The sequence below is a fragment of the Sceloporus undulatus genome, chromosome 3 (assembly GCF_019175285.1).
Source record: "Sceloporus undulatus isolate JIND9_A2432 ecotype Alabama chromosome 3, SceUnd_v1.1, whole genome shotgun sequence".
NCBI lineage: Eukaryota > Metazoa > Chordata > Lepidosauria > Squamata > Phrynosomatidae > Sceloporus > Sceloporus undulatus.
Genome location: NC_056524.1, coordinates 72,820,470 through 72,835,043, shown reverse-complemented (window position 1 = coordinate 72,835,043; position 14,574 = coordinate 72,820,470). Strand labels below are relative to the sequence as shown.

Here is a 14,574-nt window from a genome sequence, read left to right as displayed (position 1 = left end):
TTTGTGTAAACTGAAGCATCAGAAAGCAAAGGTGTCAGTATCTCAGCCACCCATGGAAAATGTTTTGGTTTTGGAATATTTCAAATTTAGGAATTCCAGATAAGGGAGACTCCGCCTGTATTCTGAAATTGTTTTGGAGATTTAAAAAAAAACTAACAAAATTAGGAGCTAATATAATTTCTGTGTGTCGTTATCTTCCCTGCTTGTTGTTGTGTACCTTCAAGTCATTTCTGACTTATGGCAACCTTAAGGTGAACCTATCATGGGGTTTTCTTGGCAAGATTTGTTCAGAAGGGGTTTGCCTTTGCCTGAAGTTGAGACAGTGTGACTTGCCCAAGGCTACCCAGTGGGTTTCCATTGGAGAGTGGGGATTTCAATCATGGTCTCTATAGTCCAGCACTCAAACCTCTTCACCATGCTGGTTCGTGTAATAATGGCAGCCATGTTTGTTCACATTTATGCTCTGTTCATGTATAAAGAGGAAGGATAGGAAGTTAATCTAAAAAGCACATAGGTGAGCAGGAGCTGAACCTTCTTTTGATTTGCTTTTGCATGTCCTTTTGCCTTAGATACCCATTTCTGCCAGTCAGGATTGCTTCTAGTTTTAGAGACGGGCTGAAAAACATGATTTGAGCAACAAATGAGACACTGGTAAAGCAGGAAAGCTATGAATTCTTTTCACCCTCATGCCTCTTTTGATGTTCAAATTAAACACTTGCTCTTAATTTGTTATATGTTTACGGGCAATGTGAACAATAAACCTATAATATATGCTTTCCCTTCCGATTATTTTGCAACATGTGACTAAGAGAAATCAAATTCCAGCATATCTGCTCTACCAGAGTAATTATTATCACCAGTATTACTTATTATTTTGGAATTAGCCAAGAGGATTGTGGAATTTATTAGAAAACCTAATTAGAATTTCTGAAGGACATTATGCTGTCTGTTGTAAATCAGATCTTTATATTTAGTTTGATTATTTTCAGGAAAAAATAGCAGCTCGACAGCAGCTGAATGAGGCAAAGCAACAACTATTGCAGCAAGCTGAATACTGTACAGAAATGGGTGCTGCAGTGTGCACGTTGCTATGGAGTGTCTCTAGCAATGAAGAAACAGTTAAAAGCATTCTAGGAAGTGTAAGTTCAATTAGTGGCATCAATCTTCATTTTTCAGATATCAGTAGCTGGCTAGGTAAATAATAACTTTGAATTATTAAAACCTGCTAAATAAAAGTTTGGCCTTTGTTTTTCAGTCTAGTTGGACTGAAGGTACACGTTTCAATCAAGCCTGGGACAGAACTGATTTATTTTTGCAAAAAAAGTCTAATTTTATCTATGGGGCTGTAGGAGATTGCAGGTATTCCCTCTAAGGGCAGAGAAGTTTACCATCAAGAGGTGGAGAGCTGACTGTAGGTACCCCACCCCAGACATCATGGACATTTCTGCAGTGGCTCCATCCCCAATTCAAATCTTGAAAAGTGTGTGTATGTGGGGAGGGGGTATACTGGATGAAGAGGGAGTAACTATGGACTGATAGCATTCTCATCCCCCCCCCCCCAGTCATTGAACATGAGCGTGGGGGAACATCTAAATGAGCCTTGGAGCTGTTCTGCATGAATCTCTCTTTTTGTTTTTTCCAAAGTGAAACCCTGATGGTGGAGAACAACCATTCAATTGTTTACTACTTATGGTGACCTAAGGCAACCCACCCTATCATGGGTTTCTCTTGGCAAATTATGTTCAGAGATTTTCCACTGCCTCCCTCTGAAGCTGAGAGAGTGTAACTTGCCCAAGGTCACCCAGTGGGTTTTTACTTGGCTAAGCCAGGATTTGAACCTTGATCTCCAGAGTCATAGTCCAACATTCAAACCAGTATGCCATGCCGTTTCCGTCCTATTTTTGTTGCTAAAATGTTGTTGTTGCTGTTAAATTTTCTTGAACATTAAAAAAACATTACAACAAGACCAGCATATAAATTATTATTATTTTATAATTATTGTATTTATTTATATCCCACCCTTCTCCCAAGGCTGGGACTCAGGGCTGCTTATAACATTAAAAAACACCATACAGTTAAAAAAATACAAAAATAGTATATTAAAATAGAATTAAATTACTACAATAATTAAAGCAAATTCAGTGATAAAATCAAGTTTAAAAAGATTAAAATTCTTAAAATACATTAAAACAATATAACAATCATAGAATCGTAGAGTTGGAAGAGACCACAAAGGCCATCCAGTCCAACCCCCTGCCATGCAGAAAATCTCAATCAAAGCATACCTGACAGATGGCCATCCAGCCTCTGTTTAAAGACCTCCAAGGAAGGAGACTCCACTGCACTCTGAGGGAGTGTGTTCCACTGTTGAACAGCCCTTACTGTCAAGAAGTTCCTCCTAATGTTGAGGTGGAATCTCTTTTCCTGTACCTTGCATCCATTGTTCTGGGTATTGTTCTCTGGAGCAGCAGAAATCAAGCTTGTTCCCTCTTCAATATGACATCCCTTCAAATATTTAAACAGGGCTATCATATCACCTCTTAACCTTCTCTTCTCCAGGCTAAACATCCCCAGCTCCCTAAGCCATTCCTCATAGGACATGGTTTCCAGACCCTTCACCATTTTAGTCTCCCTCCTTTGGGCACCCTCCAGTTTCTCAGTGTCCTTTTTGAATTGTGGTACCCAGAACTGGACACAGTATTCCAGGTGAGGCCTGACCAAAGCAGAATACAGTGGCATTATTACTTCTCTTGATCTGGACACTGTACTTTTATTGATGCAGCCTAAAATTGCATTGGCCTTTTTAGCTACTGCACCACACTGTTGACTCATGTTCAACTTGTGGTCTACTTGGACTCCTAGATCCCTTTCACATGTAGTCTCATTCAGCCAGGTGTCACCCATCCTATATCTGTGAATTTTATTTTTCCGCCCTCAGTGCAGTATCTTATATTTCTCCCTGTTGAAGTTCATTTTGTTAGCTTTGGCCCAGCTTTCTAGTCTATTCAGGTCGTTTTGAATTTTGATCCTGTCCTCTGGAGTATTAGCTACTCCTCCTAATTTGGTGTCATCTGCAAATTTGATAAGTATGCCCCCAATTCTGTCATCCAAGTCATTGATAAAGATATTGAATAGCACTGGGCCCAGGACAGACCCCTATGGGACCCCACTGGTCACTTCTCTCCAGGATGAAAACAACACCCCATCACATGCCTTTAAAACTTTCTGTTTTAAAAACCTATCTAAACAAGTAGGTCTTAGCCTGCTGGCAGAAGGATAACAAGGAAGGAGTCATTCTAGTTTCCCTGGGCAGGCCATTCCAGAGTCTAGAGGCAGCTATGGAAAAGGCCCTCTCTTGTGTCCCCACCAACCGTACTTGTGATGGTGGTGAGATGGAAAGAAGGGCATCCTCTTAGGATTTCAGAGCTTGGGCCAGCTCACATGGGGATATACAGGCAGGATACACACCGCCATATAGTACGTCTTCTATACGTACTAGGGTTAGGAAGGGGCGGTGCTTCCGCACCCCCCTAACCCTAGTACATATACAGTACGTACAAGATGGCGGCGCCCTTTCCACATGGGCGCCGCCATCTTTACGTACTGGACGCATAGCGTCCAGATGTGTCGCGGCGCTTATGATGCCGCGAATGCGCCTGCGGCGCCTCGCGACGTCATAGATGCGCCGCAGAAAGAAGCTCAGAAATGGAGCTTCTTTTTTGCTCCGCGCGGGAGTCGCGCGGTTTGGCTGCTGCGGCTCCTGCAAGGAGCAAATGGCGGCGGCGGGGGAGCGCCGCAAAGCGGCGCTCTGTATCCCGCCACAGTTTGTCAAATAGCCTGGACCTGAGCCCTGTAGGGCTTTATGGGTCATCACCAGCAAATAAACATAGCCTCCTCTAAAAATCTAAAAAACCATTTAAAAATAGCATAACATAACACATCTAACTTCACACATCCCCAATTTTCATCTGCTGTCTATGAATATTTATCTCTTCTTTCTATGATCCTCTTCCTCTCTTCTTTCTAAAAAATTATAATGACTGCAGAACATCTCTCTTAACAGAGGAGTCTTGGCATAGAACAGAAAACAATTATTGTTTATAAATTTGTTTTTTGCTTTCTTACTTTTCAGAGTAAAGCTGTGAAGTTCTTTATTATTGCTGGTCAAACCATAGAGAGTTTTGTGAAATCATTAAGTGAAGATATCAAACAGCAGGATATGGATTCTGACGAAAGTCAGTTTGTATTAGGTTTGGCAGGGATTATTACAAGTAAGTCACTTTCAAAGTGGTTTTGTGTGTACGTTTGTGTGTGTTTTTAAAAACCTAAGACTAACTTTTTATATTTTAATTTTAATATTTATAAAAACTTACAAATTCTATCTCTAGGTGAGGCTAGAGTTCTCCCTAGGGATGCATATACACTGTAGAAATAATGCAGTTTGACACCACTTTAATAGCCATGACTTCTTCCTACAGAATCCTGGGATTTGTAGTTTGGTGAGACACCAGCACTCTGGCAGAGAAGGCTAATTATCTTGTAAAACTACAAATCCTAGGATTTATAGGATGGAGCTAAAGTACATAAACTGTTGTCAAACTGCATTATTTCCACAGTGTAGATGCACCCTGGGAGAACAATATCTTCACTTATTCTCCATTGAGGATCTCTCTAACAGTGGATTTCTTTTCTGGTCAAGATATAGATTTGTTGCTATGCTGTTTATGATTTCTTTTTATTAAACTTCACATATTTAAACTGTATTTAGACTTCTTGATTTTTAAAAGCTTTTTGTATTTTGAAATTAATATGGAAATGCCATGTGCACATTTTAAAATCAATAATCTTGTTTGTGAAGTCGAAGGTGGGCTTCTGGGGCTATGTGGCCATGTTCTGGAAGAGTTTATTCCTGACGTTTCACTAGCATCCCTAGCTGACATCTTCAGATACACTGTGTGACACTTGGTTGAGAAGAATCACTACAGTACTCACTTCCACGCCAGCCAGAGATGCTGATGAAATGTCAGGAATAAACTCTTCCAGAACATGGCCACATAACCCAAAAAACCCACAAAAACTTATATAATCTTGCTTATTCACCACTTTTTATCAGCTGAGGCTTTCACACTACATTTGTCAAATCAGTTGTAAATGTAGCTTATACAATAAAGTGGGAGGTCTTATAATGAAATACGAAGCCAAAAGTCAGAATGTAATATGGCTGATTTGTGGGAAACCACTTTATTTCTACAGTGTAGATGCACTCTTTGTTGCATATATTTATTTCTTGGTTGTATTCTCATTGGTCACTTATTTTTCATATCCCTTGTAAAATTAGAATCATAGAATCACAGGGCTGGAAGAGACCCCAAGGACCATCTAGTCCAATCCCATGCCATGCAGGAATACACAATCAAAGCACCCCCGACAGATGGCCATCCACCCTTTGTTTAAAACCTCCAAAGGAGACTCCACCACTTTCCAAGTGTTCCACTGTCAAACGTCTCTTACTGTCAGGAAGTTCTCCCTAAATGTTTAGGTGGAATTTATTTTCCTCTAGTTTCCTTCCATTGCTCCAGGTCTTATTCTCTGGAGCAGCAGAAAACAAGATTGCTCCACCCTCAATATGACACCCCTTCAGATATTTAAAATGTCAGCTCTTAACTTTCTCTTCTCCATGGTCAACATGCTCAGCTCCCTAAATCTCTCATCATAGTGCATGGTTATCAGACCATTTCGGTCATCCTCCTTTGGACCCGCTCCAACTTATCCACATTACTTCTGCTTTAGTCAGGCCTCACTGTTAATACAATTACAACATTTTCATTAGTGGTGTTAAGATTACAAAACTATTGAATGTGAACACTCTTTTTGAAGTGCAGGGTTTTTAATGCCTTTATTTTGCATTTTCTCTTGTAGATGTTGCTGCTTTAGCATGTGGTCGTGAATTCCTGATTAATTCAAATCGAGTGTTACTAGATACAATGATGCAACTTTTAGGAGACATGAAGCCAGGATGCTGCACCAAACTGAAAGTGTATGATTGGATTTTTTTTTATTTTGATAGAAGTTTGTCTTAAAATCTGTTATATCAAAGTTGATGCAGTTTAGTGCATAGTAAAGAATCTGGTGAATCTCCCATTTAAGTAACCCACTGTTGCTCTCAGATTCCTAATTTTACCCACTCTTGTGTACAATATGACAGTAATAATACTGTTTGATCGCCATACATTGTTATGGGGGGAAAATAAAATTTATGTGAAACATGTTTATTACTTAGGGGGAAATCTTGGAAAAATAGAGCCAAAACAGTTCTCTTCCACATAACATTCAGTGTTCAAAATTGCTGTTTTAACTGTTTCAAAACTGGATTCTACAATTGTTTTTAAGGAGGTTTTTAAAGAGTTTTTAAAGAGTAATGAGTTTTAAAAATGTTTTATTTTTTTGTTGTTTTAATTGGTTTTTATTTGTTCACTGCCTCAGGAGCACTTGTGGCCTGGGAGGCAATATAGAAATACTTTAAATAAATAAATAGTATTCTAATTTAGGGCCCTTCCCTACAAAACCTTTATTGAGAATTTCATACAAATGTTCACACTACTGAATATTTTAAATTCAAGTATATTTGTGAGTACAGGAGCCCATCAAACTCTCTTCCTTCAAGTTGCATTGAGCTAAATCACACTAGGGATTGGCCAGGCGGTCAGCATCTAGCATTGCTTAGCAATAAAAACATAATAGGTGAAATGCAGGCATTGCCTTCAACAGACAGCACCTGGAATGGAGGTGATTCTGAAAGGAAAAGATATAATGAGCTACCCATCAATCACATTACTAGGGTTCCTGGGTCTTATATGTTGGTTCCACAGATAGCAGAGCAGCGAATGAATATCCTGTGTAACATGCTGGCATGGAGCTTGCTATGGTATAGAAGTCTAGTTTGGACTAAGAAAGAATAACCAGGACCATCCTGATCATTGCTGGTGGTGGGAGGTTTCCCTTGTGGACTGAACAGCATGTGCAGTGTGGGATGGTTGCTTTTGGTAGTTCTTATGACCACCAATAGCAATGACCAGAGTGACATTCCTACCTTTTGTTGGCCAAGAGCTTGCTCACATATGGGAATGAGTGCTTCTCCTATGTGAGAGATAGGATTGCCAACTTTTCAAAATATTACTGCAGGATAATTGAAATTCATGGCACAACAGAAAGTGGGGAGAGGGGAGAGAAGGCCCAGTCCTGAGCCCCAGTCTAAAGATGTACTATATTTTCTGGCATATAAGACTACTTTTTACCCCAGGAAAATCTTCTCAAAAGTCAGGGGTCGTCTTATACGCCAGGTGTTATCTTATAGGGCAGGTGCTGAAATTTCCAAGCCAGACTGGGAGAATCTGCGGTCGCCACATATAGTGGGGGGAGTTAAAAAACGGCCGCGGCTGCATCCCCACCGTATGCGGCGACCGTATGAAAGCAGCAAGGGCGGCGCTGTACAAGTACGGTAGAAGAAAATCCACTCTCTAGGATTCGTGGAAAGAAATGACTTAACACGGTCCTGATGACGAGGTGAGGGGGTGTCTCACTGGGAAGGTGTAAGTGAAGGGCGGAGCAAGCTGCAGGCATCCCGGACACTTGAGGTATGGAAAAAGAGCTGTGTTTGCACTACCGCTTTGATAGTCTTGGAGACAGGGAGGGCTGGGCAGGCAGGGAGAGCTGACCAATCCAAGCAGGCTTTGTATACAACAAGTTTTCCTGCTAAGTACCTGCATGTCATAAGCATTTGAATTAAGATTACCATATTGAAATCAAATCTGACATTTGAAAATTTTTTATTTGGTGTGTGTTGGAAGAGGGGTAGTCTTATACGGCAAGTATATCCCAAACTCTATATTTTAACTGGAAAAGTTGGGGGTCGTCTTATACGCCCAGTCGTCTTATACACTGGAAAATACGGTAATTGCAGCTTGGTTGTTAGCTCAAGACTGGCTGGGACATGTAAGGAAGGCCTATATAAGGCCCACCTCAAGTCTCACAAAAGAGGGGCCTTTTGTGAGAGTTTACTTTGAGATCTTTGTTCTTGTGGAAACTCCCAAATCCCAGAAAACCTCACCATGGGAATAACCATCATGGAATTTAACCTCTGCTTGTTTCACCCTGGGGAGAGGAAGAACAGGTGCCAAGCCCATATGCAACAGACAGGCCCTCTCCCCAAGCATTTGAAATGTCATGTGAGGCCACTGATGCATAGAAAATGCTGGAAAGAGGTGTGTCTGTTTGTGAGCATCAGCCATCCCCACTCTTTGTATTTACACTGTGTATCTACTTAAATAAAGCTAGGTATGGGACCTCCCATACAAATCAGAACACTTGGCAACCATAGTAGGAGACAACAACTCCATTGTTGGGTGAGGGAAGGCTGTATGTAAGACATGGGAGGCAGAGTAGATGTGCTTCATAGTAGGTGGTCCTCCCATTCCTGTCTGCCTTGGTTGGGTGCTTTGCCATGGTATCTCCAGTTGTTGGAGTGGAGTAGCATTGGGTGTTTGACTGTGGAGTTCTAAGACAAGGCAACTTTAGAAATTTGGGCTAGAGAAATATTAGCGGTGCACTCAGGTTCCCGCATGTGGTGTGAAGTCAGGAGGTTTGTGTAAAGTACTCCCTTTCTGTACAAACTGCACTGTTCTCATTGCTCTGCTTGTTAGAGTTCTTTCTTGTGAACTCTTTAGTGAGTGTGGCATGAGGCCATAAAGCTGCACATTAAGTTGCCTGCCCTTTTGTCAGAGTTACGGTCCTTGATAGGGTTTCATTGTTGATAGTAATGTGCCATGGTTGAGTCTTGTTTTTACCATATCCTATATCCATTTATGATGGCATGGGTGGGGAAGCCATAACTTGAATTTTTTTTTCTTTTGACGTCAGTGATAGGTGAAGTAATGTTGGTACATTGTGGTTATGGTTCTGTATTCATCATCAGCCGTTCTGTTGATGAAGACACACTGGGAGAGCAGCTAAAATGGAGAGGAGAGGTTATGGGCTGCACAGGGAACCATTCGCTGTGCTACCCATAACCTTTCCTCTCCATTTTAGCAGAATGACTGCGTTAATGAATACTTTGGCTATTGCTCCCATCATGGTGGTGGAATATCTTATGTTTTGTTAATATAGAATTGCTTTCTCTGTATCCTATAGTCTCTCTGCTCATTCCTCTACAGGGCTGACAGAACAGTGTGATAATGTATAATAAGAAACCTAGCACAGACCAACTGTTTTAAAATACGTGGCATTAAAGGAGACAGGAAACAGTAGCTTACCAGAATTACTCAAATATGAAATTTTATATGCAGTGAAATGTGGTTTTGACTAATGAAACAGCATGTCTAGTTTGGATTAGAAAACATATATGCCTTTGTAAACATGATCTTAGAAGAGATTTCATCTGTTGCTGCTATCTTCCTATTAGGCAGATATTCACCAGTACTCAATGACCCCTGCTTTAGTGGTGGACAGCAGAGCCTAAGAAGACATTGAGCTGTCAGAAAACAGCTAAGACTAGGGCCTGAAACAGAAGGGCCAAAGAAGGCGACCAGCTTCTGAACACTTTGGGGGTGTGACGTACAACCCCCCCCCCCAAAGTGGCTAGAAGCTGTACAGAGGCCAAGGCAGAAAGAGCTGGCTCAGAAAGGAGTAGATTAAATCTGCTCCTGCCAGTGGCTTTTTTGGGCCTGCTTTGGAAACGGGCCATGCAGTCACCACAGTCCTGGTGCAGTTGGCGCCAGAGCAGGCAGAGACCACTCCCTTTGGGCTGTCAGCTTCATCTCAACATCAACAGGGCCATGCGCACACTTTACACATTAAATTATGAGTTCTGGTGGCATAGTGATTAAATGCCTGTACTGCAGCCACTCATTCACAAACCACAAGGTTGTAAGTTCAATACCAGCTAGGGGCTCAGGGCTGACTCAGCCTGGCATCCTTCTGAGGTCACTCAAATGAGTACCCAGCTTCTTAGGGGCAACTAGCTTACACATTGTAAACCACTTAGGGAGTGCTTAAGTGCACTGACAAATGGTATAGAAATGTACTTGCTATTGCTATTGCTTCTTTACAATCTAGCATGCCATTTCCAAAATGCAGGAATATATCAGGAGTAGCTGCCTTAGGTCCAAAACAAACTGCAAAAGTAATTCAGATTGAGATCGCTTTAACTGCCCTGGCTGAATGATAGGGAATTCTAGGAACTGTAGTTTTGGGAGACATTTAGTCTTCTTTCTCAGAGGGCTCTCGTGCCACAATAAGCTATAATTCCCAGGATTCCCTGGCACTGAGCCAGGGCAGCTAAAGTGGTCTCAGGATGATGATGATCCTGATTGCATTATTTCTGCAGTGTGTTTTTGGACCTAAGTGTAAGTGTGGGCATCATGAAGCCCTCCAGATGTTGTTGGACTGCAACTCCCAATGTACCCCAACATTGGCTGTGCTAGCTAGGCCTCTGGGAGCTGCAGTCCAACAGAATTTGGTGGACTGCTTGACCTCCCACACCTACTGTAAGCAATGTCTGCCATGATTTTCTCTGTAGTTTGTACCTGTATTAAAATCTTGCTTTGCTGTGTTTGTTATTGAGAATATGAGTTATAACTTTGGTTGTCTTTATATGTTGTTCCAAAGGATGGTCAGCAGGGGGTGCCAAAGGCTTACTGCTAAACTTGGCAGACCAAGAACAATTGCCAAGGGTAAATTTTCTAGGCTAAGAGAACATTTAAAGATATAATGAGATGTCTAATGAAAAAGTTTTGACTTTTTGTACATTTTAAGACAGCTCTGTAGTATAGAGAATGCAAGGGTAGTTGAGAACAGGAGGAGGTGCTGAAGGACTAGGGAGCAATCGCCTGGGCATTGAGCTTTGCCCTTTGAACAGCTAAGTGGGAGATGTTTAAACTCTCAATAACTTCCCTCTTTTCTGCATTCCTTGCTAGATTGCTTTCACATAAGGTTTTGTGCATAAAATAAACAACCTTAGGAAAAACACAAAACACAGCCATGATTTTCTATGTCACTTTTAATCTGTTCTGGCATTTCTGTAGATAAACAGACCTACAAGGCCATATGCAGAAGTACTAATCTTTTCTATTGTGTGAGTTTTTATATAACTTTATTTTGGTAGAAGCTGTTGAACAGCTGGTATTTACAGTTTTCCTGTGGAGCTGAGGGGACTTATGTATCAGGGCCTGCTCTTGAGCTGGAGAGACAGCAGCCAATTTGAATGCCAGAGAGAGGTGGGAATTTGGGGTCTTTTCTCCAATATTTCTCTTCTCTTTCAAAAGGAATCTGTCTTTTTGTGCAACAATTTCAGAGTGATAGATTTATTTTTAAAAAGAGACAGAAAGAAACAAAGGCAGAGATACTTGTGCCTTTTGTCTACTTGGCCACCTTAGAGAGTGTTGCGAGTTCAGATCCTGTGAGCAACTCCACCCCTTCAACCTGAGGTGCTTGCTGAGTGATGCAGTATGGCATTGTGAAGAAAAATCCCTTTTTGGAGTAGGTGGACATCCTGAAACCCAGATAAATGATATTTAGATTTTGCCCCTTTTTTCCTTAGGCTATAAAATTCATTCCACAAGGACAAATATGATTTAACATGGAGAATAATATTGCCAAAACTGGTCTCTGTCTCCATTGGGTTAGAAGAGAACATCCCTGATCTGAGGGTAGTAATCAGTCTTCCCATAACTGTTATGTTTTTTCTTGTTCCACTCCCAGGGTGGATAAAGGGCAGGCATTGTTGCTCACTCTTCGGACATGCAAATTGCTATAAGGCCTATAACTGGAAGGTCCAAACCACTAAGTCTAGTGGAAATGTCCATATTATGTATTCAGACATTGTCCCAACCCATGTAAACTTTAACTGTTCCTATTTAAAAAGAGAAAAAATGGATAGCTCCCCAACATCTTGAGAGGAATAGGAGGCAACCTGACCCAAGGCTTGCCCTTTGACTTTCACCAGGACTGTTGTTGCAGTTACTGAAGAATCAAATGCCAGAAAAAAGTGCAAATGGTCAAACAAAGATATGTATGTATATGAATGACTCCCCAGCAGAGTACTTTTTTTATTTGCTTTCCAAGGGTGTACATACTTTTGATTTTTTTTTTCTTGGAGAAAGAATTGAGACAATCTGCAAAATACAGGCATATTGCTATTTCAGTTTCAAGCATTTTTACATGAGGATAAAATGGCTGATTTACAGGTATCAAAGTTAAAGGCTGCTTTGCATCATTTTATTTTCGCAGAATGAGAGCTAGCCTATGACAAGAATGGGAGATGACCCAAAATGACCTTTTGAGATAGCCTTTTACTTTCTTACAGCATCGAGCATACTTTTTATGACTCAGTAGCTGTATCTGGGGGTAAGAGTTAATATACTACTGCAAAGAATTTTGGATTTCTCTCTCACAGCATCCTTCTTAACTGATGATGTGAGTCTGAAAGCCATGGAGGTGGACATGCAGTCCTTTCACTATCATATCAGGTGGTATTTTAATTGACTCAGTCTAAAACCAATTTATCCAGTTGTACTTTCCCAAAGGTCCCAAACTGTTTCAGAATCTGTTGGACCCAGTACCAATAATGATGAAAGGCCAAAAAATTCTTGTTTTTTTGTGCTGCTTAGAGAAGGAACACAAAATGAAAAGCCAGTCTTTTTGTCCTTGTAAATCACATTATTTTGAAGTACTGTATTCAATTACATGACCTCAATTTCTTTTGAAAAAGGGGTCTGATACCTGTTTGGAAATGAAGTTGGCAACAAAAAATTATTTACAGCGGGAATCTTGTTGTTGTCTTATGCTAGTATATGGGCCATTTATAGTGATGTAAGTAATTTTTTGACTGGGGGAAGTCCCCATGGGATAGGGTATGGTCTGAGTTTCTTTGGGTGCATCTACACTGTAGACGTAGTGCAGTATGACACCACTTTAACTGCAATGCGTCCATTCTACAGAATCCTGGGATTTGTAGTTTTGTGTGGCACCAGCACTTTGGCAGGAAAGACTAAATATACTGTAAAACTACAAATTCAAGGATTCTATAGAATGCAGTTGAAGTGGTATCAAACCACATTATTTCTATAGTGTAGATGTGCCCTCTGAATCCAAGAGAGAAATAATTTTGGTTTTGTTTTTTTCATTTGGGGAAGATATTTTGGCTGTGATGGTCCAGGGCAAGCCAGAGGCTACCCATCATACATCCCTCTGGCATATTTATTGCATTAAAATACTATTTCTGTACCAACCACTTTGATCTATAAGATAGCTAATAAAGCAGAGTTAAAACCACAGTCCCTCCCCCAAAAACAAAGCAAAAACTGATGTAGCATAACTGAATGTAGTGAAATATGTCTTTGGTAATCTTATTAACCATTTTGTTTTTTGGCAGATTTATAAACTTTGTTACCTATTTTCTCAACCTATAATTTTCCTAGGAAAAATGACAAGCTGGGAAATTAAATCACTTTCTCTTGAAAAAAAAATAGGGTAGAAAAAGGAGGTATTATATCTTCATACCACCCAAACATCTGATATTGTCTGATTCTGAAAGCTATGGAGGATTAGATCTTTTAGTACTTGAATGTGAGACCTTTGGGGAATACCTGGAATCTCCAGGAAATCCTGCCTTAAATCCCAGAAAGCTGCTGCTAGTGCAAATACTGTATATAATCCGTGGTTGATGGGCAGGTGGCTTTCTCTGTTCCTAGGTATTTGCTTTAAAAATTAAACTGTTCTTGTCTCACTGGGTAAGGATGTTTTCAGGTGTACAGATTGGTAAAGTGATTCATTATAGTACACAGTTGTAGAGGCTTTGGAGAACAGCTGACTGAGCATAGTACTTACTCTGTGTGTATACACTATTCTGAAAGTGCTGTGTAAACAGTAACAAGTGGTTTGATGAGACTAGTGTCACAGCAAAATTAATGGCATATGGCGACTTTTGTAATTTGAATATGTGTACCATGGTTTCTCTGCAATACAAATAAAAAAGAGGTTTGAAATGACAATGAGATCCGCTACCTGATGGGCTATACCAGAGATGAGAGAGATATCTGCCCCACAGGCCATTTGTGGCCTGCAGGGGCTTCTTATTCAACTTACAAGCCTATTTGCACTTATCTCTGGTGGTTGGAGATAAGAGGAAATCTAAAAGGTAAGCTAAGTTTTGCTGGCAAAAAGGAGTTGCATCAAGGTTTACTTCTGAGCAGACATGCATGGAATTGAACACTGTGCTTTCTGCATTTGGTGGGAAAATGTTAAGGCTGCCAAGAATTAAATCTGGTCCCAACTCATTTTGCCCTGTACCCTTCAGCCCCACAGGAATGAACCCCAAGACCCTTCTCAAATTCCAGTTGGGTTCGTGGGCTTTAACATGTTCAGCACCTGGGCTATAAGATTTAGTGGAAACTCTGCTAATAATAATACAGTGGTACCTCGGGATACGAAATACCCAGGTTACGAAATTTCCGGGATACGAAAAAATCCCATAGGAAATAATTGTTTCGGGTTACGAAGGTTTTTTCGGGTTATGAAAAA

At 40.7% G+C, this 14,574-nt stretch overlaps 1 protein-coding gene across 5 annotated transcripts in view; it reads left to right on the top strand.

Moving 5' to 3' along the window:
- Positions 1-14,574, top strand: part of LOC121924772 (heat shock transcription factor 2 binding protein) — a 34,852-nt gene that overhangs the window by 9,801 nt on the left and 10,477 nt on the right. For all 5 annotated transcript variants that reach the window (XM_042456177.1, XM_042456176.1, XM_042456175.1 and 2 more), the window contains exons 4-6: positions 990-1,139; positions 4,133-4,271; positions 5,920-6,037. In XM_042456177.1, the coding sequence (XP_042312111.1) occupies positions 990-1,139; positions 4,133-4,271; positions 5,920-6,037 (407 nt within the window). The remainder of the gene's footprint in view (positions 1-989; positions 1,140-4,132; positions 4,272-5,919; positions 6,038-14,574) is intronic.